The sequence below is a fragment of the Staurois parvus genome, unplaced genomic scaffold (assembly GCF_062004578.1).
Source record: "Staurois parvus isolate SC_StPar_1 unplaced genomic scaffold, SC_StPar_1.0 ptg000343l, whole genome shotgun sequence".
Taxonomy (NCBI): domain Eukaryota; kingdom Metazoa; phylum Chordata; class Amphibia; order Anura; family Ranidae; genus Staurois; species Staurois parvus.
The window spans coordinates 1,935,431-1,960,183 of NW_028318139.1; the positions used below are offsets into that span (position 1 = coordinate 1,935,431).

The 24,753-nt window shown below is 39.8% G+C and overlaps 1 protein-coding gene across 2 annotated transcripts in view; it reads right to left on the reverse strand.

The window, feature by feature from the left end:
- Positions 1-24,753, reverse strand: part of LOC149456907 (A-type potassium channel modulatory protein KCNIP1) — a 451,873-nt gene that overhangs the window by 51,729 nt on the left and 375,391 nt on the right. For both annotated transcript variants that reach the window (XM_089684303.1, XM_089684302.1), the window contains one exon: positions 7,081-7,188. In XM_089684303.1, the coding sequence (XP_089540429.1) occupies positions 7,081-7,188 (108 nt within the window). The remainder of the gene's footprint in view (positions 1-7,080; positions 7,189-24,753) is intronic.

Here is a 24,753-nt window from a genome sequence, read left to right on the forward strand (position 1 = left end):
GTGAGTTAGATGTTGTTTAGCAGTGAAACAATTATCAGTCCATCACAGGAAGGCTATTGGACTTCCCAGGACAGGTTGAAAAATTGGATTTTCATACAAAGTGGACAGAGGAAGATGAGCGAAGATTGGAGAACTGGAGAGAGTCTCAAACTCATAAAGTATGTGCAGGGAGGGAGGAGAGACAGAGATAGGGTGGGATCCAGGGCAGAATGTTAACAGCAATAAGAAAAGAATTTGGGGTTTCTACTGACATCCACAAAGGAGGGTGCTTGGATACATGCAAGGCAGAGATATGGACTACATGAGCTGCTTAATATTATTTGATCAAATTAAGAATGTTCAAGCCTCCATTTCACTTAAGGATGTACATAGTTTTCCTAGAGATGAGGGGCAGTTCTTGACCCCATATGTACAATGTAACATACTGTATTTTGCATAGCCTTTTTTAAAGTGTATGTCACACTTTATTTCAGGTACTTATATAGCGCCGTCAATTTATGCAGCGCTTTACATATATATTGTACAATCACATCAGTCCTTAAACCTCAAGGGGCGTACAATCTAAGGTTTAAATGATTCAGAACATCAGATTTTATTATTACACAAAGATAACCCAAGTAAATACAAAAAGCAGTTTTTGATGATTATTTCATTTATTAAGGGAAAAAAGCTGTCCAAACCTGCCTGGTCCTATGTGAAAATGTAATTGCTAAATCATGAATGAACTGTGATTAACCACATTTTTTGGAACACGGAGTTAAATTTCACTTGCCCCACCCAGACCTGATTACTGCCAGACTTGTTGAATGAAGAAATAACTTAAATAGAATCTTTCTGTCAAAGTGAAGCATGGTACAATCTCAAAAAGCAACACATCTTCCCGCAATCTTAAGAAATTCAAGAACAGATGATATACAAAGTAATTTACATGTATCATTCTGGAAAGGGTTACAAAGCCATTTTTAAGGCTTTGGGATTGCAGCAAACTATAGTGAGAGCAATTATCTACAAATGAAGAAAACTTGGAACAGTGGTGAACATCCGCAGAAGTGGCCAGCCTATCAAAATTACTCCAAGAGCACAATGACGACTCATCCAGGAGGTAATAAAAGAACCCAGAACAATATCTGTAATGGAACTGGACCCCGACTGCACTTTGGTATTTCCATTATAATACTGCTTCCCCATCCAAACACCAACCACGGACACCACCGCTGACCATACGAGACTAGAGAACAGCAGTCTTGAAATAAATCAGGAAATAGACTACTTTATTTTAACACAGATACAAGATATATCATTCAAGGGAACAATTCCCCCTCCCTACACAGGGTGGGGCAATACACACCCAGTAACAAGAGACACCAGCAGACAGTCCCATCAGGGGGAGGGCTACCGGAAACACCCCCCACCAAGCCAATACACACAAACACATACATCCCATAATAGTTTGCTCCCAAGCAAGACACACAATAGAACAATGGGATGCAACCACATGGCATTAAACAATGAACAACCCCCCACCCTAATATTAGGACATTTCACCCTGTACCCCTAACAGGCACAGGGTGACTTACACATAATAGGGATATGGGGAGGTGGTCTCCCCACCCCTCCAAAGTGGTCTGTGTTCCATGGGCCTCCCACCCAAAGTGACTCCTGTCACATATCTCCCCTTTCGGCAGGAGACTAACTCAGGAGTAAACCTCAGACGGGTGGACTCCGAAGTTAGTCTGTACTTCCAGTCCCCCAATGCCAGTGCCCACACAGTACCCCAAGCAAATAGTCCCAAACATAGCTTTACTCACCCAGCCAACCTCTGCCTCTCCCGTAGAACATACCCGCCGCTGGGGAGAAGTACGGACTGATCCTTCTCCCTGAAATCCTCTCAGCTGCTGGAGAGAAGACAGGGTGGCTGTGCCCACTCCATCATGCTGTTGGCGATCTGGACCAACTGCCCAGTATCCCTGGGGTATCCAGGTGGTGACTGTAGTCTCATCCACTTTGGCTTGATGGACATCCCCCAGTGTTCGCAAAGTAAGGCTGACATCCTCCTGTCCCAATGCCAGACCCTTTTCTGGGGTTGTGTTAGTGGAGACCAAAGTACCATTCACGGACTTCAGCTCAAGCTGCCGTTGTGAGATGCCGATTGCATCCTCATCATGTAGCTCCTGTAGTGCTCATTGTTGTGGGCAGAGGTCAACAACACCATGCCCTAATGCCAGCTCTTCTGCTGGAGGCACACCGGCTGGTTCCTTCCCAGCAGAAAAGTCAATCAAATCCCCAGTCTCTGGAACTGGTGTCTGGGGATAGGGGTTCACCATCTCCTGTACGCAGAACCCAGAAGATGTTACCAGTGCTGGGCAGAGTTCAGCAATGTTTGGCCCTGTTGCCAGCTCTTCTGCTGAAGGCTCACCAGGTTGTTTTTCCTCAGCAGAGAAGTCTATCAAATCCCCAGTCTCTGGAACTGGTGTCTGGTGATAGGGGTTCACCATCTCCTGTCCGTGGAACCCATATGATGTTACTAGTGCTGGGCAGAGGCTAGCAGAGCTCTGCCCTTTTGTCAGCACTTCAGATTTGCGGACGGCAATCTCTGAAATTTCCACTGCCCATTCTTGGGCATGCTGCTGAACATGTTTTAGCAGTTGTCTGTATGCCCTTTCCAGATGCTGTTCTTTCATTAGCAGGTATTCCAGATCTGGTTCAAGCTCTGAGACCCTTGTGAGACCGAACATAGCCTCTCTGTCTTCACGCAGGTCCTCAAGGGTAGGTTCTCCTTCATCGCCAAACACAAAATGATCTGTAAGGCTCTCCCACAGCATTCCAGGGCCACCAAAGTCATATCCCTCCGGACAGCATTCTATTGTCACCCCGAAATATTTCTGCTCTGCGTACCATTGCAGAGCCCGATATCGGTTGTCCAACTCTATCTCCTGCTGGACCAACCTGTCCAAGTCAGTCTCCCATTGGGGTCGCTCTCCCAGAAATGGCATCTGTAACTTCCAATGGTCCCTGGCCTGTTCCCCTGGAGTTGGATAGCACTTGCCCTTGTACATACCAGCAACCTGGAGGGCTCCACTCCAAAGTACCTCCTGAATCCGTTGCCTGAGCTCCAGGTACTCATCCGCAGACGCAGCCAAGGGGTATGTTGCAAGAAGGATCCGCAGCAGCCCTGGGAACTCTGATGTCAGGTCCATATCTCCACTGGGGTGACCGACGTCTCCTTTCCTGATCTTGAATCCCGGTGGTGGTTTGGACGTGTTCACAGCTTGGAAGCACAATCCCACCGCTTGCCACCAATGTAATCGCTTCCCTGTCCAAACACCAGCCACGGACACCACCGCTTAACATACAAGACTAGATGGCACCAGACCTGAAGGAAAACCAGGAAATAGACTCCTTTATGTTAACACAGATACAAGATATATACATTCAAGGGAACAATTCCCCCTCCCTGCATGATGTCACAGAGTGGGGCAATCTACATTTAGTAACAAGAGACAAACAGGTCTTCAAACTTCACACCAGCAGACAGTCTCATTAGGGGAGAGGGCTGCCGGAAACACCCCCGCACCAAGCCAGTACACAAACACATACATCAGAGCTCTGATGAAGAAGGCATGCCCTTTGAAACGCGTCAGCTGTACTGAGTGTCTACCCCCATGATGGGATTCGTGCTGGCTCCTTATCTTTGAAGTCCCTCTGAAGACGTACATGCCTGATTTATTTGCTGTTTGTGAGTACCATTTTGTAATTAATAAATTTTGGTTACTGAGGTAATGTGCAAGGTTGGTGCGCTTCTCGTTTTTGTTTCACTTTGCAGTATTGGTCGTGCTTCCCCATCCTTGTTTGGAGCTGCACAACCTTATATGCACTGGTGGTCGATTTTTCCAGTTCTGGTTCCATCCATTCGCCACCCGCCTGGGTCCTAGAGCGCAGGAGAAGTCTTGTCTGTGTCAAGGTCCTACCTTTTCCCAGAGGTTATGTTACTCCATGTGCTGGCATCCATCTTGGATTTCTGCTGAGCATGGTGGGAATCTTTTATGCCTTCAGGTCTCTGAGGTCCATCCCCCAGAGGGGTGTGGCTGAGTACATATAAGCCTGTGATCCGCACATGCTCTTTGCACTTGTGTCTTGTGTCTTTGTCTTGCTACAGCTCTGTGTATACGCTCGTGACTCTTCTGGTATCTGACTCGGCTTGTGACTAAGACCATTCTCTGTGTTTTCCTTCGATCTGACCTTCCGTTGCTGAACCCGGCCCGTGACCTGTGATTCTCTGTCTACTGTTCTGTACCGTTTTGTCCCATTGTTGTCGACCCGGCTTGCCTGACTACGCTATTGTCATTCTCACCAGCTACACGCCATTGGCGGTGGCCATTACCGCAGCCGGGGTGTCTCGGGGGCCATGACCTGGTTCCTGGTTGCGTCAAGTCCATCCCCACCATCAGGGGCCCTGGTGAAGGGCAGCCTGGGACTTAGACTCCGCGCCCTGAGGGACTTCGGTCTGTTGGTGGTGGTTGTCGTCAGCCAGTGCGTTACCCTGCCACTAGGCCTACCTGTCCATTCCACAGCCCTGCTCTGACAGTCTGGTCTATATAGGGAGCTGAGACAGGGGTCTCCCCACCCCTCCAAAGGGAGCTGTGTTCCATGTCCCCCCCCCACCCAAAGTGACTCCTGTCACAACATCTAAAGAACTGCAGGCCTCAGTTAAGGTCAGTGTTTATTCTTCAACGATAAGAAAGAGACTAGGGAAACATGGTATCCATGGGACAGTTCCAAAGCAAAATTTACTGCTGACCAAAAACAGCACAAAGGCTCATCTTATGTTTGCCAAACAAACATCTTGATTATCCCCAAGAATTTTGGGCAAATATTTTTTGGACTGACGAGACAAAAGTTGAGATTTTTGGAAGGTATGCATCCCATTACATCTAGCATAAAACTAACACATCATTTCATAAAAAGAATATCATACCAACAGCCAAACATGGTGGTGGTAGAGTCATGGTCTCGGATTTCTTTTCAACTTCAGGACCTTGAAGACTTGCCATAATTGATGGAACCATGAATTCTGCACTCTACCAGAAAATCCTGAAGAAGAATGTCCAGCCACTAGTTTGTGCACTTGAGTTATGCAGCAGGAAAATGGTCCAAAACACACCAGCAAGTCCACCTCTGAATGGCTCAAAAAAAAAAAAACAAAATTAGGGTTTTGGAGTGGTTTAGTGAAAGTCTGGACCTAAATCCGATTTTGATGCTGTGGCATGACCTTAAATAGGCCATTCATGCTCGAACCCTCCAATGTAGCTAAATTAAAACAATTCTGCAAAGAAGAGTGGGCCAAAATTCCTCCATGGCGATGTGAAAAACTCATTGACAGTTATCACGCATGACTGCACTTGTGGCTGCCAAGGATGGCACAACCAGTTATTAGGTTAAGGGGGTAATTATTTTTTCACATAGGGCTAGGCATCTTCCCTGACAATCGTGGTTAGATATTTTATAGCCAGTATTAAAAAATGATGAAGGAAAGAGGACAGCTTTGGCAAGCAACCTGAAATACCCTAATGTTTTTAAAACAAGAGCCAGCTTACATTACCCAGGAACATAGGGAATTGGTAAACAGTTGAAATCTAAGTATGAAAAGCAGGACAAAATACCATCAGAGTCAGGATATTGTGTAAATAATCCCATATTACTGTGTTACTGTATCAAAAACTTTGAATATGTCTCTATTGCACTAAAAAGACAAATAGGGTTTACTGGCGATATTGTTAACCTGGTGAGGGGAAACAAACTCAACCTGGCCCCTATAGCAAAGAGTTTGGACAGTAGTTGGAAAAATCAGTTGTATCTGTGTTTTGTAAGTACTGTTATATTCTCTAACAAAGAGAAGGGATGCAAATAAAATGTAATAAATGAATGAGGTGTCACTTAATTTATTATAATAGAGTAATAAAGATTAGAGAATCTACTGTATCCAGACAAGGAGCTTTATTGTTTTTGAGAGATTTAATAGTCAGGATGACCTCTAAACATGAGAGAATTTAGAGAGTCACATTTTGAAAAATGTATCAACTAAAGAAGCATTAAGAGCTGTGGGATTAGTATATGTTTGAGTTAACTATGTTCAAGTGGTTGACCATCAAAATAACATCTACCTGACATAGAGAAATAGGCTTAGAGGGTATGGAAAGTATACAAAATTGCTGGGCAAGCAAAGGCCCATGTTCATTGTTTGTTCCAATGCAGTAATTTAAAAATAATTAAGCAATTGATAAAGTTCCATTCTGACAGATTCCACCCATTTTTGAAGAGAATGTTATGGGGACTGTTTCCAGGTCTTTTCCAGGTCAAAAAGCTGGACTGACAAGGACTCTATTTTAAAAATAGTCACCGTATTGCTTTTTACAGCTGCAGCCAGACCCCTCTCAACCTACATTTGTGCACCTCCCAAAGTGAGATAGGGAAGAGATCGAATGTGTGTTGATCTGAAAGATGGCATCTGGGATTTTTAAATAAAAATCATGAGTAGACAGTAGGGTCTTGTTGAGCCATCAATTTAAATTGGTGGTAGGGTAGTGTGAGAGAGGCACATTAAAGGACAATTAGAGAATGTACAGACCTGGGTGAGAAAGATTTTGGCCTTGGAAAAAGCTGGGAGAAATAGGTGATACATAAAGACATGGTCTCACAATAAAACAACCATAGCCTTGGATCCATTGTCTGGGATAGGACGTAAAAGTTTATGTGCAGAATGAAGGACCCTGTCCTGTCCAAGTTTCAAGCTATATTTGTGTATTCCACAAGAATTACCAGACCTTTTCTGTGGTATACTATTTGCTGAAAAAAAAAATGATAAAGGAAAGAGATTGACATGGATTAGGGCTTAGTAGACAACAGGGTTCCCTGGAGTAGTAGATAGTGGTCAGTAGGATCAGCTCCCTGTTTATTACAAACGAACAGGATATTGCATCTAAATGCAATTAAGACCTCCCTTTTTTCCCTGACTCAAGCTTTGTATACTATAGGGTACTGTGAACAGAAATAGAAAAGGGAAGACACACTAAAATGTTTTACCTCTTTGTTTATATATCCGTCTTTGTTTATGTCATAGAGATTGAAGGTCCACCTCAGCTTTTCATGAATTGTTCCCCTTAATAAGACTGATAAAGCTGATACAAAATCCTAGGAAAAAAACATAATACAAGACTGTTAAAAGGAAAACTAGAAGAGTTTGGGTCAGTTTAAGATCTTCTCTTAATTGAATAATTTTGAACTGAAGTTTATACAAATAGTTTTTATATGTATTAAAAAATGTTTAAAATAAATTCAAAACTAAATATGTAATACAGACTATAATGACATTTGCAAAAGAAATTAAAATGCCAATACCACCTGTGAGATAAAAGCTAACTTTTTTTTAACCACTTGCCCTCTAGAGGATTTACTCCCCTAATGACCAGGCCTCTTTTTGCTACTCAGCGCTGCACTAATTCAACTGATAATTGTGCAGTCATGCAATGCTGTACCCAAAGGAAATTTATGTCCTTTTTTTCACACAAATAGAGCTTTCTTTTGGTGGTATTTGATCACCTGCACGCTTTTTATTTTTCACACTATAAACAAAAAAAAGATGAAAATTTTGAAGAAAAACAATATTTTTTACTTTGGGCTATAAAAAACTCAAAGTTAGTATAAATCTATATAAAGTTAGTATAAAATGTATTCTGCTACATGTTTTTGTTAAACAAAATCCCAATAAGTGTATATTTATTGCTTTGTGTGAAAGTTATAGTGTCTACAAACTATGGTATAGATACTGCAATTTATGTCATTTATTTTGCTATACAGCGCTGCACTAGTTTAACTGACAATTGAGTGGTCATGCAATACGGTACATAAATGAAATGTATGTCCTTTTTTCACACAAATAGAGCTTTCTTTTGGTGGTAATTGTTCATCTGTGCACTTTTTATTATTGGTGCTAAAAATTAAAACATGTTTGAGAACATTTTTTTTTTTTTTTTAAATGATATTTTCTTATTTCTGTCATAAAAAATATCCAAAAAAACTAAAATTCCGTCATAAATTTAGGCCAAAATGTATTCTGCTACATGTTTTTGGTTAAAAAAATCCCAATAAGTATACATTTATTGCTTTCTGTGAACGTTATAGCATCTACAAACTATGGTATAGATTACTTTCTGACTGCCCATCACATTTCTAGAGGTGCTAAAATACCATAGTACCATAATACCATGATAGTACAAACACCCCCAAATGACCCCTTTTCGGAAAGTAGACACCCTAAGCTATCTGCTGAGAGGCATATTGAGTCAATGGAAGATTTTATTTTTTTTCATAATTTTCTGGAAAATGACAAAAACTTTTTTTTTCTTTTACACAAAGTTGTCATTTAAATGATATAGTTCTCACACAAGCCATGGTATATGTGGAATTACACCCTAAAATACATTCTGCTATTTCTAATGAGTATGGGGATACCACAAGTGTGAGACTTTTTGGGAGCCTAGCCACATACAGGAGCCTAAAATCCAATGACCACTTTGAAAGCCTGAAGGTGCGTAACTTCCTCATTTCACTTCATCACTACCTATCACAGTTTCAAAGGCCCTGAAATGCCAGGATAGCACCAAACCCCCCCAAATGACCCCTTTTTGGAAAATATACACCCAAAGGAATTTAAAAAGAGTCATGGTGAGTATTTTGTAGATCTCATTTTTTCTCACAAGGTTTTGAAATATAAAAAAAGAAAATAAAAAATATGTTTTTGTGCTTTTTCTTCAATTTTCAAAAACTTGTGGCAACAAATGAGAACTGCAAAATACTCACCATGCTTCTTATCAAATTCCTTGGGGTGTCTACTTTCCAAAAAGTGTTCATTTGGGGGTTTTGGTGCTATCCTGGCATTTCAGGACCCCCCAAAACTGTGAGAGGTAGTCAGGAAGTATAATGAGGAAATAAAGCCCTTTAAAAGCCTGAAGGTGCTTATTGGATTTTGGGGTCCTGTACTTGGCTAGACTGCAAAAACGTCTCACATGTGGTACCCCCATACTCAGGAGAAGTAGCAGAATATATTTTGGGGAGTAATTCCACATATACCCATGGCATGTGTGAGCAATAAATCATTTAAGTGACAATTTTGTGTAAAAAAAAAAATTTTTTGTTTGTCATTTTCCAAAAACTTGTGGTAAAAAAAAATAAATTCTTCTATTGATTCAACATGCCTCTCAGAAAATAGTTTGGGGTGTCTACTTTCCAAAAAGGGGTCGTTTTAGGGGTGGGGGTATTTTATGCCCAGCATTAGAAGTTTATGCTACACATCACTTACTCTTCTAACCACCTGAAGACCAAGCCTTCTGACAATTTTTATTCACATGAAAAAAATCAGTATTTTTTGATAGGAAATTAATTTAAACCCCAAACATTATATATTTTTTTAAAGCAAACACCCTAGTGAATAAAATGGTGGGTGCTGCAATTTTTTATGTCACATAGAACTCGCGCAGCGATATTTCAAACGCAATTTTTTTTAACAATACACTTTTTTTAGTTTTAATGCACAAAAACACAATATATTGGCCAATTATTTGGTCAAATATAAAAGATGATGGTATGCCGAGTAAATAGATACCAAACATGACATGCTTTAAAACTGCGCATGCCCCGCACAATGATGACAAACTGTATACGTTTTTAATATCCATAGGCAACGTTTTAAAAGCTTTTACAAGCTACTATTTTAGATTTACAGAGAAGGTCTAGTGTAAGAATTACTTCCCTTGATCTGACATTCGTGGCGATACCTCACATGCATGGTGCAACCGCTGTTTTCATACTGGCACAGGGTCAACGCTCACGTACGCAGGTGCGCGTATGCGCAGGGTGGCGAGGGTGCTTTTTTTTTAAAGTTATTTTGATTTTTTAAATTTTTACACTGTCCCTTTAATTTTTTTATAACTTTTAATGCTATCACAGGGAATGCAAATATCCCGTATAACTTCAATGGGCATTGTCATATATTCTTTTTTGAGAAATCTGGGATCTACCAGACTCTAGATCTCTCCTCTGCCCTTACATTATCCATTCAAACCAAGATCAGTATGATCAGATTCTTTCCCAATTTACAAATGGCGCTGTTTATATCCTGTGAAACTGAAGTGATGAAATGCTTGTAGCTTCCGATTTCTTAGGCTATAGAGATGATTGGCACCATTCTGGTCTCCAATCAGCTCTATGGTCAGTGGCAGAAACACCGGCTGCATTCACAGGTTCCTCAGATGGCACGGGACTGCCCAAGAAGGCCATGGAAGGCAGCGGGGGAGGGGGGAATCATCTCCCGCTGCTTGTAAAAGCAATCCTGCAGCTAATTAGCCACTAGGATTGCTTTTACAGGAAAGTTGATCGCCAGCTGAAACAAATTATACCAGGATGATGCCTGCAGCTGTAGGCATCATCCTGGTATAACCATTCAAAGTCCAGTGATGTACCAGTACATCGCTGGTCCTTGTTGGGTATATATGCTATGTTCTTTTTTTTTTTGCATGCAGCCTGTGGACTGAATGAAAAAAAGAGAAGTAATCTAGGGGCTCTACGGGCCTGTGTGCGAATTCTTGGTGGTTGCGAGACAATACTTGTGCTTGCGACCGCACCAGCTTGTACTGCACTTATGGGACTCACCACGTCGCCAAGCCATACTGCAGTGCTGGTATTATTATTATTATACAGGATTTAAATAGCGCCAATAGTTTCTCAGCACTTTACAATGTAACGGTAGACAATACAGCAACAATACAGTTCAATACAAGAGGGTTAGGAGGGCCCTGCTCCTTGGATCTTACAATCTAAGAGGTATATGAAAGACCAAGATGTACTAGGCCACTAATGCTCACCAGTTCATCAAAAGGTAGTGCAGCACTAGTACTGGAACTCTGCTGCGTATGAGCCTTATCAAAATTTACCGGCAAGTGCTAACAGAGATCAGGCCTGATTCTGCGAACACTGCGGTTGTGTGTGCAATGTATCAAGTGACAGTGACCTACTGACACTGCACTTGCTGGGGGAGAAGGGGGGGGGAGCATAAGGGCTAAACGCAGGGGATGGCAGGTGCCAGGGCTGATCCTGCTAACGCTGCATTTTTGGGGACACTATACTAATGTGAATGCTGGTATAGTGCTGATCTAATCAAAGATATTGATCCGTTCAGACACTATACTAGCGACCGAGGTTTATTGTGTATGAGCGTGTTCCTGGCAATCAAGGGGTTAAATGTGATTACTGGTGTACTGACGGGCAATCTGACGCTATCTGGGAGGGGAGTCAAAACCATGGGAGCGTAAATCACGTATATATATGTGATTTTTCACACCTGTGCCACCCTGCAGCACCCTGCATTTATGCTATAGGGCGGTCAGGAAGCGGTTACATAAGCGGTTTGTGTTATGGCACTGCGTCACTTTAACTGAAAATTGCACAGTCATGCAATGCTGCATCAAAATTACATTTTCATCCTTTTTTCCCCATGAATTGGGCTTTCTTTTGGTGGTATTTGATCACCTGTGCTTTTTTTATTTTTTGCGCTATAAAAAAAAAACAATTTTGAGAAAAAAAATATTTTGGACTTTTTGCTATATAACATATCCAGTAAAAAGATGTACAAATCAAATTTCAGCATACATTTAGGCCAAAATGTATTCTGCGACATGTCTTTGCTAAACAAAATCCCAATACGTGTAAATTAATTGGTTTACGTGAACTTATAGTGTGCACAAATTCCAGTATAGATACTGGATTTTTTTTTTGTATACTAATAATAGTGGCGATCAGCGACATATGGCGGCGATCAGCGACTTTGGTGGGACTGCGGGACTGCAGCGGACATTCTGACACTGAGGGGGAATGACTTAAGGTCACTGACATACCCATTGACACCAATACAGTGATCAGTGCAAAAAAAAAAACACTGACACTGTACTTATGGCACTGGGGAGGAAGGGGTTAACATTTGGAGGCAATGAAAGGGTTAACTGTGTGAGGGGAGTGTTTTACTAGGGGGCAGGGGTGTGTACTTCTCTGTTACACACAGTGTGCTGAAAACTGACAGGGAGGAGAGCTCCGTTGAAAACAATGCAGCCTTCCTCCCTGTCAGTGGTTGCCAGCAATTGCCGGGCCCCGGCGGGTAATGACCTGGTGATTGACACTCGCGGCCTCTATCGGTACCACGGGTAGGGTGGTCACGCACCTTGCGTGAGCCCCCTACCCAGAAATGCAGGATTACGTTTATATACGTGATCCTGCACCCAGGGGCCACCTTGTAGCAGTATATGTACCCCCTAGTGGTAAAGGTTGGCTGGACTGACTCATTCAGTCATTAGTTGTGAGTGGGTGTGGTGGAGTGGGCAAATGAGAAGGTTTCCCTTCCAATGATTTATGCTCAACTTGGAAAAGAGTAATGGTAAGCCCTTTTTGGGGCCTGGGCTGCTACTTCTGAGTATGGCCTTAAGGTAATTTCCACATGTAAACTAGGAAGAGTAAGTAAAGGGAGGCCTTGCACAAAAAAATAAGTTACCCAAATAAAGTTGAATTAAATTAAATTAATTAAATACCTAAATTAAAATAAAAACCCCAAAGTATGTAGATGTTAATGTTAATGATGGACTCTCTAGTCACAAATCCTCTGGCACCAGACTTTGCCCCTTCTGCATTTCAGGTCTGCTCTCATACCAAAGATTCGCTGTCACACGTTACACTGCTCTGATTTTGCAACTACAGTAGATACCCACGGCAGGAGTCCAGTTCTCCAGAGTATTTTCTAGTTTTGGTTATTTCTAGTTTTTGGAATCCAATATATATTGGATTAATTATCTGTCTGGTTGCTCAATGAGAAACCCAAACTGATTGTTTCATATGTGTTGAGCTGGAACAATCAGGCTGCCTCCTCTATTACGTGTACTTGTCATGACTGTATTATGGATTACTCTGGCCTCCCACTGCTGTATTAACTTTTCATTTAAATATTAATAAATTAATTGTGAAAGCAAACCCCAAAATACTACCACCCAAAACAAAAGCCCATACCTTTAAATTGTTCCTCAGCCCCAGATGTATGCATTTGGTGACAATAACTCTGAACTGCAAATAAAATCTTTAATGGAAGGCCTTTATCATTCTGCTGGACACCACACTAATTATTTGAGGGCTTAGAGAAGCAGTTTTAAAGTACAGTATAATGTGCTGGATATTGCTAGGCACAAAGACTAAAGTGTAAATTTAACAACTGTGTTAAACACAGTTTAGCATCTGTGGCAAATATATCATCTAAGGCTTTATTAACAACTGTGTGGTCAGCTGTCTTTACAGGACCCACACCGAACTGTATCAGGTGCCATGCTGGCACTTGTTGCAGTTGTACTCAATGTTTATGTTGAAATAGAGGGGAAAAGTAGATGTAATCCAAATTACTTAATTTCCATATAATCTTTAGCATGTTAATATAATTACAGTCTTTTAAACATACATCTCTCTTGAAATACTAACTAGTAATCTTGCCATAAAGGCCCTAGTTCAGGCACATTCTATTATGGGGTGACAATGCTCTGTCCCTGTTTTCCAACTGCTCTCTTACATTGTCACCCTGTCACATGCACCCGTGGTAGAGGCTTTAAGTTGCCTTGCCCATGGTCATTATCCAGGCATGTTCTGATCTTGTCACTATCAAGAAGACCATGCTGATAAATGGCATGTAGATAAATCTGCAGTGATTGAATAAGCAGAAAGTGGCTGCAAAGAAGCAGGAAGAGGACAGCAGCTTTGACAAGACAAAACAGCATTTTCAAAATGAAATGCTTTAACAAACTGAGAGTCTTCAAATTAGGGTTTAGATATACTTAATATCTTTCTTATCAGTATATGCGCCTTTCCTTATGGAAAGGTATTTTTTCTGTGATATTTATATCTTCTACTTTATAAAAATGTGCCTATGCTATTTAAATTGACTCCATTTTGAACATTCACTTGTTAAAAGTAAATAGGAAGGATTCTTTATGACAAAGAAAATGTATTTTATTTAGTTATGCTCTATACATGATATTTTAATTACATTAAAAAATTATTTTTCCAGCATAAGCTTTCACTTGTACTGATCAAATCTTTTCTGCAGACGACATTTTTAAAGCAGTTCTTTTTCACAGAGGCTTAACAAAAGACCAAAAATGAATCACAAAGGAGTAAAGGTGTAAAAATCAACGGAGAGGTGAGAAGGTAGAGTCACATGGGTATTTTCTTTTTCTTTGGAGTATTCTTGTCCTCTAGAGAGTGGTATGGTTGTGGAAATAGAAGGGAAAAAGATCACCACTACTCCAGCAATTTTTTTTCAATATTTATGGTAAAAGACACTTACATAGGGTCAAATAACCAATGTTTTAGGGCCTAACAGGGTCCCCTTCCTCATGATGTCATAGCACCATCCTTTGTGGTGCTTATGAGCACAATGGTTAAGCACTGCAAAGATCTGTATCAAAAGACTTTGGGGTTGTGTCAATAGTTTCAGTTTGACATCAGCCTGAGATGCTTCTGAGATTATTCAGAAATCATTGGAAGTTGCATTTGAAATGCAGCTGATGTCTTTCTGATGTGAATCAAGTATGTTTTGCATTTCCATAGACTTTCCCATGCAAATCCTGCTTGCAGCGCACAAAAACACAGACCCTAAGAAATGCAGCTCAAAAACAAATTGTATATATTTGTGAATGCACATTGTGCAGCATTTAGTGTTGCAAGGTAGTTCCTTTGTCAATGTTGCAATGGCCAGTATACAGAATGATTACCGTAGCTTAAACTGTTACTAAACCCACAACAGTAAAATCAGTCTGTATTTGCAGTAAAGCATGCTTGTTATAATCACCGTATACTCACTTTCGCTACCTTGCATTTCTGCTTTCATATGTGGTTCTGATGCTTAAAGTAGTATTAAAACCCAAAATGTAATATATTGCGGGGGGGGGGGGGTTAGTGTTAGATCTGTGCAAAAGTGCAGCACAACGAAAATAAATAATATCCCTTCATCACTTATATATCTGTGCATCTAAATATATGATACATGAAACACCAACTTTATATATGGCACCACAAATAAAGTGCAATACAATATATATACATGTGTATTATACCATTACCTTCAGAGGTATAGGTATATAAAGTACAGTTCAGTGTCCAATCAAGTGATAAGAAAAAATTGCTCAGTCCTTATAAATCAAATAAAATCCACAGAACTCTCTTCTGCATACTCATGTGACTCCACCATAATAAATTATGTGTATTTATAGTGACATTCGTGCTCCACCACAAAAGGTGCAGGACAATCCACTGCTGTGTCCCACCACCTGTCTTTGCTGCCTTTTACCTCCAAAATATGAGCCACCAGAAGGCGAAAGTCAAATGCGCCTTCCCAGATCACTAGGTTAAAGGAATGTCTCAATTCTCACGGCGCTTACTTCTCACGATCATATAGACACTTATCCACTCACCAGGAAATAAAAAGAATAGGAGATCTCATAGTTTAGTATAAAAACACTCAGACCTTTATTCATCAAGCATTGAAATATTACTTACAAAAGAAGAGCACTCTATAATCCAGTGCACTGAATCCAAGTCGCTCTGTTTATATAAGTCAAGCTGTTCCTTTAAGCATGGACATCGATAGATTTATGGTAAAATGGCCACTCACAAACTTCCAAGCATGCTGACAGGTTTATTATATGAAGGAATATTATTTATTTTTGTTGTGCTGCACTTTTGCACAGGTATTTTTTATGGTTAGGTGTGGGAATGCACGTCAGTGGTCAGAGGCAACAAAAAATTTTAGATTTTTTAACTTAGTATTTATTTGTATTTACATTTATATTTCTTTAGGGTAGCACGGTGGGTTTTTTTCTTTTGGTTTTAGATTTACTAGCAGATTTAGAAGCCAAGCTTCAGATAACACTTATTGAACTGTAACAGTAATAGTTTTTTTTCTATCTTTTGGAATAAAGGATTTACATAAATAAAAGCTGACCATTGTAAGCACCCCTGCCAGTGGTAAATGTTTTGTGTCAACACTCTATATCATGTTACATTGGGGCGGATTTATTAAATCTGGTGTATTCTGAATCTAGTTCAGCTGTGCATGGCAGCCAATCAGCTTCTAACCAGCTTGTTCAATTAAGCTTTGGCAATAAAACCTGGAAGCTGATTTGTTTCTATGCAGAGTTGCACCAGCTTTTGCACTCTCTAGTCTTAGTAAATAACCCCCACTGTCTGTTTGCCTTCAACAATTTAGTCCCTACTCATTACCTACTCTGTAGCTAGGGTATGCTCTATGTAGTTAGTCCAACCCTTCTTCATACTTTAGCCCCCATTCACCACTGTACTGTATTCTGCCGCAGTTAGAAACACTATGATTTCATCTGTTATGATCTGCAAGATGTCATTTGGATAGAGTCACTGTCTGCCAAGGTACTAAGACTGTAAGTCACCACAACACTTGCAGTGCTTAGATTGCAGAAGCAGAACACTCTAATTGTTACATCTGTTCTGTTGAAAAACAACAGACTTACCATCCAGGTCACCAGATGAAAATAAAGGAAAGAAAGCTGATGCAGCCATCACATATAACAATTGGTAAGCTGCAGTATAATACATATTTGCTTTTGGGTCAAATACCATTTTAAAGTGGAAGTAAAGGACACATTTATGGCTGCTTAAAACACTATTCCCCCCTCCTCCTACCTATGCTGTATACTACTGGTAAGGAAAGATGTGTGTTAATACTTTATTCCAATCCCCGTTGTCAAGCCCTCCATGACACAGGTGAGCCAGACCTTCTGCATTAAGTGATTGCACTCGAGTTGGCTGACAAAAAGGCAATTACATATATCTTTTTACCAGCAGTATATACCATAAGTACAAGAAGGGGGGGCTTTAATCTAACTTATATGTAGCCGTTACTTTCACTTTATCACCTTTTATGAGAAGCCTGCACTGAAAGCATTTCTGTCTTTTTTGTCACAACATGGTATTTAGTGGCTTAACTGTGTATGATGGCGCAGTGTTTTTGTTCTATACGTCTAACTGTGGGAATACTAACTGTGCAGCTCTAAGTAGGGTTCCTGTTTACAAAGCTGTGTTTACCATCCTCCCTGGACACTGTGGGGAAATTGGTGTAATAATAGTCTATTTTTTCACTCATTTGTTAAAGCTGAAGCTTAGGTATGGAAATGTTTTCACGGTTAAATTGGTCCAGCTTGGACGAATGTAAGTATGCATGTAAACAAAAACAAATTTCATGCTCATCCAAATAGTTACATAAAACAAAGCTTCTGTACTCAAAGTTCTTAAAAAACATTCTCAAATACACAAAGAAAACTTGTACCGTGCTCTGAATTTTAGCTGCCTCAACCTTCTCATTGTGCGGAGTAATATACAGATACAAGACACATATTTATATCAGCTTTATGCCCCAATCCAACTCAGGAATTCAGTCCATGCATTTACAAAATTAATCTGCCCATTTGACCATTTATAATCTAAAGGTGCAAATGAGGAGATAAGAATTTGTCCTTATGAGCTCAGGGTAGTGGATGAACACTTTTTCAGTGCACTTATTGAAATCCATGGGCTTTTGAAGGATAGATTCAGCATTCATCACTATTGAGGATTTTGCAGTGAAATAGATTTGTTTCTTCACTTTCAAAAGCACTGTTTATGGATTTACATTATATTTTATTTTAGTTTTGTAACTGCAAGCACTGAATTCATGAGTTGGATTGGGGCTTGAAGTTGATGTAATTATATGTGCTGTAACTGTATATTACTTGGTACTTTCTATGTGTAAGTAAACATGTGCCAAACCTGGCCAATCTCCATGAAAACTGAAAATCACTGTAGTAGGCATTGCTACTACAGTGATTGTCACTGGTTTACAGGTCCCATGCCAAGTGGCTACCCTGCCACTTAGTGAACACAGGAGGCTACTTGCTCAGCACAGGCTCTATTCAGATAACACTTTTGCATTTGGGGCAGTAACATTGTGATCTGCAAAGTGTTTTCTAGAGCAGCCTTTTTCAACCAAGGTGCGCAAGCACTCTGGGGTGCCTTCAGGCATCATCAGGGGTTCCTTGGCAAAATGCTTAAAAATTGCCCAAAAATCGTATACAAGCCAGCAGGTGGATCAAGCCTGCCTTTTTGTTACACAAAGCCATGGGTTATCATTGTGTACTTTTATGACCGTCTAGCTGCTGGCATCCTAACAACCAATTACATAATCAATTGACAAGGAGGACGATGGGTGCCTGCACAGCATCCTTGTTTGCTTCTGCCCTGTGCCTCTCTGCCAGCACAAGGGTCACATTAGCTGAGTGAGGGAGAGAAACTGAAGGAGAAGCAATGGAACACAAGTCAGTAGCAATGTGCAAATGTATACTTGCTTTGGAAGAATAAATGACCTCTAACATTGGGTATCCCATGTGTGTGAATATTGCTGCATTATGTCAATCTATTAGAATAGTTTTTTTTACATTTTAAAATGAGGTGCCTTGAGATTATTCAGAAGTTTAAAGGGTGCCTTAAGATTGTCCATACTTTTAAAGGGCGCCTTGACTGAAAAAAGGTTCAGAAACTCTGCTCTAGAGAGCGCCCGTGGTGTGTGAGTGCTCTTCTGTGTTCATTAAGCAGTGACAATCACTTGGGAAGGGACCTAAAAGCTAGCAGCAATCACTATAGTGGAAGTACCTACTACAGTGGGTTCCAGCTTTCATGGTGATTGGCCATGCATTGCACATGCATACTTACACTTGTCCAAGCTGAACTTATGAAGCTATGCAAAAAATATACATACCTAAGCTTTAACTGAATGAGCTAAAAGTATGAGTAAAACTAGAGCTTCTTTTGTAGAATACTAAGAAATTTGTCTTTGAAATCTGTAACAAATTATCATACTATAGAACCATTTTACTTCCCACAGAGTTTTCAGTAAGCTGGAAATATATTATATAAATATATATATATGTAAAATTTTGTTTTGCAAAGTGTATCAGTTGTATGTGAGTAAGAAAGATGCGTTACAGCCTCAGCACTGCATTTTTATTTTGAGGAAAATAAGACTCTGGCATGCATTGATCCGAGCTGTCTTGTTGACCTGCCATTAATGACTTTAAACTTAACTACACATCATCAGTATCTCAGCATTGCTAAAAAGCCAATATGCTTAATTAGGATATTCTCACAGTAGGAGAAAGTTAGCCAAAGCTCCATTCAAATAGCTTGTAGAATCTGTAGCTGCATGGACTGAGGTATGGAATCCCAATCTGGTTCCTGATTCAAACATACTTATCGCAATCTCAGATTACAGTTTGAGAAAACATAATAACTCATAACGTAAGCACACATTCATAGGTATATTGTGCACAAACTTGACTGTGCTGAGAGATTTAAAAAATGGTACAAAATGTTGGGATACCGGATAATTATTAATAATTTGAATATTTAATCATTTTTAATTTGAATTTATGCTGATGTAGAATTTGATATTCATATCTGGTTTCTATAATTGTACATAAATGAGTGCTGAGTCTAGTTATATAATTACAGATGTGCAACTTACATGACTTTGTGCAGTTATTAGTGTTTAAAGCTTTGGTCAAATATTAAATATGCAAGTATAAATTAGTGTAGGGTGTAGTTGTTGTTCTTTCCTTCTCATTTGGCAGGCTGGGGGGATTGTTATTAATATTCATATTTTCAGTGCATATGCTGATTTGGGTAGGATCCGCATGTTTCAAAATCCTTTAGCAATCTCTCTTATTTTCATCTTTTTCATTTTTGAAAACTACTGTATTTTGATTGTATGGCTACCTTTTGTACCTTTTTTAACTGTTTGTAAATAGGCACTGCCTGTCCTTAGTGTTGTTAAATGTGGAGTTTAGGCGATGCATTTATTTGCTTTTAGCATGCCTTCTTCAGAAGAAGTTCCCTTCTTCAGGCTTTATATATTTCTAAAAATATTCTGAAATTCAACTATGTATATGCAAAACTACAAAGAGGCGCAATAAAATAAAAGTATTAAGAAATACAGCTGTTTTTCTTGACACATGTGAGTGGTGAAGGCTGCTGTAAAGGGTTAGGCAATAGAGAAAGGGAAGTGCTAATGGGGTCACTGATTCAAAGAAAAGGGGTCCACACAATTCTTACAAGTAAAAATCATTCTGAAGTGTGCAAATACCAAAGCAGTAATGAAAATACAACCATTAATAAAATGCAACTATTTTTCTTTTCACACTTGAATAGTAATAGTTATTGTAATTATGATTTATTAGTAGACTTCAGAGCTCAAGAGTGTTGTTATGCTAACTCTATTAGATTTATTAAACATCCCCATTTTCAAGATTATTCATATTTCCTTAGCTCCAAAATATGTCCATAGAGACAGTAAGCATGTGGTTGTTTGAATTAATTTTCAGATGAAAGTATCTGGGTTAGCTAACCTATTAAGAGCTAGAGAAAGCAGCAATGTGTGTTTGTTCTGGGAAAGCCTGTGTAGCGGTCTGCTGGGTATTAGAGTTTACTGATTAGAAGGGTTAGTAGCAACCCATATTTATTAAATTCTGGCAGCCTTTGTACTTGTGTGTATTTTATTACCACCCCTATTTGATGGTTCTGCAACAATTTGATATTTGGTTTCAAGTCTTCAGTGATTGATGTTCATAAACTGACAGGCTATAGTTATTAATAGCATGTACGGCTGCATTTACAAAATTGCAGAAGGAAAAGAAAAATCATTTGATTTCACTCTTAGGTTTAATTTTCAAGTCCAAATGCTGTTGTAACTATTCTTGTGAAGTTTTCTTTATTGCTGTCCATCTCCACAATGGAGAGTTACCCATCTCTTCATTCTGGTGATAATTGTTACCAAGAAGAAAGTGAGGGGAAATCCAAAATTTAAGAGCTGTCTCCTAAACAAGAGGCATGAGGAAATCTAATAGGGACACGTGTTTCAAGAACAGTAAGAGTGACATTCCCCCAGCTTTTTGCCCAAACATAAATTTTAACATATAATTCTACCTCAAATTAAAATAATTTATCCTAAACTGTATTAAATATTCATCTCTACCCAGAGACCAATGAATTATTTTAAATACTTAAATTCCTGTTTTGAGAGTTGTGACCATTCCATGATAATGCCATCCAATGGAGATTTTCTTTTTTTGCATGAAATTACAATGATTTTAATGCATAAAATATATACATCTTTGATTTTGTCATAAATATTGTGTCAAGGAGCAAGAACCTGGAGTTTTGCAGATGAAGCTGACCTGTGCCCCAGGCTAATGATCCTTTCATACAACACCACACACAATCACACCCATGTGTCACACCCACAATCACACTCAGGGCCACTATTAGAAATCAGGGGGCCCTGTACAGCCTACCTGACAGGGCTCCCCCCACTGCCAGAGAAAATATCAAAATTATATTTATGGTAAAAATACACTAAACACTTTATTAATGTACACAATCTCAACAAAATTCCTGTTAAATCTAAATGATAAAACTGTACTGCGTTAATTAATAAAGCTGTGTGTGTAATTGAGGTATTGGGGCTCATTCACATGGGTGCTGTGGCCTGTAGAGTGTGAATCAGTGGTTTGTTTATGTGGCTGGAGCTGCTTTGAGCCGTTTGCAGGCAACCTATGTTACACTATGGAAACTCTGCAGGTCCTAATTTGACAGGCAGGTGGGTGCAGGTGTACAGCCCTGAACACAGATAGTGAGCATTCATGGCCACTTCCCCACGCCTTCACACCTGTCAGATTAAAACCTGTGTTCATACAGCTGATGTGTTCCCATAGTGTAACAGGTGGCTCCAGCCACGTGAACAACCCACTCATTCATGCTGTACAGGACCTGTGTGAATGTGTGGCATTTTTGACAATTTTTTTTCCTCAGTCCATTAATTTCAATGGGCTGCTTAACGTGTGGGAACATGCAAAAATACTGCAGGCATAGTGTTTTAAAAGTGTGTTGCACCTCACCACACAGTAGTGTGGTGCCATGCGTTTTGGTGGCTGTGAATGTATCTGTGTTTACTATTTTTATGTGTGGTGGTGCAATTAAGTATTTATGGTGCCTGCGCACATCTGCAAAGGGCACTGCGTTTCTTTGCTGTGCAGGAAAATGCATGCTTTTGCATGTGTTTCTACATTACAAATGGTAAGGACAAGTCCTAAGGGCTGGTTCACACTATAGAGACGCAGTCTAGATGTGTTCCAGATGCATTTTTGCATGCACATTTTTGACAAGTTTTGGCACATTCCGGTGCGTTTGTGACGTGTTCCAGTGCGTTTTTATGCATTCTAGTTCATATTTTCCCCTCTCTATCTTTTCAATTTAGTTAGGGATATGTGCGTTCCAGTGCATTTTTGGTGCGTTCCAGTGTGATGTTGATGAGTTTTACCGCATACAGTTCTGTGCGAAAAAAATGCAGCCTCTTCTACTTTTTTTCTGCAACTGGAATGCACTGGAACTGCAAACGCTGAGGATAACAATGGAATTTAGCACTCTGCAGCTGATGGGGCCGGGCCCCCTACAGAAGGGCCGGGGTACCCCCTTATCAGCTGCCCTGTCCATGATCTCTGTGCATGTCTAAAAGGAAGAACAAATGGGGAATGACTGTCAACAAACACTGACAATCTATCTTCTCAGAGTTCTGGAGCACTCTACAATGCCTAAAGATGGTGTAGCAAGCCTGCTCAACTCCCCAAAATTGGGAACTTCGTCACTATTTCCCTGTGCATTCATAAATAACAGTTTATAAAGCAGGATCCTAAAAAGGGGCTGAAAGTTATGTATGAAAGAATCACATCTACATAAGTTCCAGCTTGAACTTCCAGACCACACTCACTCAGGAGCTTGCTTCTCTGTGGAGTCAAATAGAAAAATTTGAAATGAAACATGATACGCTTAGCCTTTGCAAGGAACATGAGAGTTTGTCAGCCATGTTTCTCCAGGACCAAACATGGATTAATGACTGTGTTAACAGAAATAGGAGCAACATACAGAGAATGTGAAGTATACTTGAGTCTGAGTCATTAAAGCTCTTTTAATCGCTACTACCAGATATGTTGGCTGAGGCTTTCACATGCAACAGGCAGCATGTTATAGACAAACCACTCTGTGATACTGTATTCTGCATAAAAGCTTTTACACTTATCATACTTCATAATGTCTCCACAAACACAGCTACTACTGTTTCGGAGGGTAAACAGATCCAAGTAAAGCTGGCATTGGGGCCAGGCTCACTTTCTAGATAACCTTATGACTTGTGACTTTCTATGCTTTCTCCCCACCCAGGGAATATATGTAGTTTTCAAGCATGCACGCTCATTCTGCCTAGTACCAATCTAGCTGAGATGACATTGGGGAGAACGGTCATACTAAGGATCATAAACCCTGAAGATGCAATTCTCATCTATTGTCTGAAACTATGTACTGGTAAGAAGAATTTCTAAACTTCATGTTTCCCTTTGTACTAGCACTTTTCATCCACTTCAGAAGAATGAATACAATACATCTGATGACCACTTACTCATATACCTATTATTATGTGGTCCCCCTGTATGGCTTTCTCTGTGCCATGGGCCTAAAGATGGTACCTTTTGCATTGTTGTTTTTGTTAAACAATTTATACTTATGAAGAAGTGGTATGAGATGTCCTAGCATTCATGATTATTTTTCAAGTTCATTGATTTCTGGACCCTTTGTTCTATTTTTGTTAGCATGTTTTAACATGTATTTGAGCTACAGAAGATGAGTAGTTCAAATATGAACATTATAGCTATCTTACAAATGGTCACCCATCTATTAAGCAATTGACATGGTAAACTGTATCCTCATCCTAGACATCTCGCATTGGGTTTATGCTTCTACTATATGTGGATGTCCCCACTCTCACCTTTATATGAGCAGGCTATCAGCTGGCATATTTGTTTATTACTTTACACACATTTTTTTTACTTATTTACTACCTAAAATGACAGTTAAATGTATTTCATACAGCATGTAAAACAGACATTTCACTAATATGACATTATTTTCCTTCATGAAACACACTTCTCTGTGCCTATTCATCAAAGCCTATGACCAATGTTATTTTAATTTTACTACAAACAAAAGAGGGGTCGTCTTCTTTATATGTAACACATTGCCTTTTGGTTTGCATCACATTCATAAAGACTCAGAAAGTATGATACATTACGACTAGAGTTTATGCTCAGAATGATGCCACAATTTACCTTTGCCGATATAGTTTTGTCAAACCATCATATTACTTCTTTTACTACATTGTACATAAGTCTGTGTAATACTTCTTATATTGTTTCCCTATTAATTTATCCAGTGTCTCGAAGATCAAGTACATGTCCATGCCCAAAGATATGCAAGTGTGCATAGTGCAGCTCGGGGGGTCAGTGCATAAAATCAGAGCTGTGTATGCATCCACGTGTGTTTGCTAGTGAATATTAGTGTGAATTAACCTGCTTATCCAGCAGTTTTTATGTGCCCATAGAACTATTTAAGGCATTATAGGACTAAGTAGAATTGCTGAGTGGTCATCAGCTTCAGTGACTTGTGACCAGTCCTGCATCTTAATTACCCTGTGTTTTGAACTTGCCTCCTAAATCCACTCAATTCTGATCT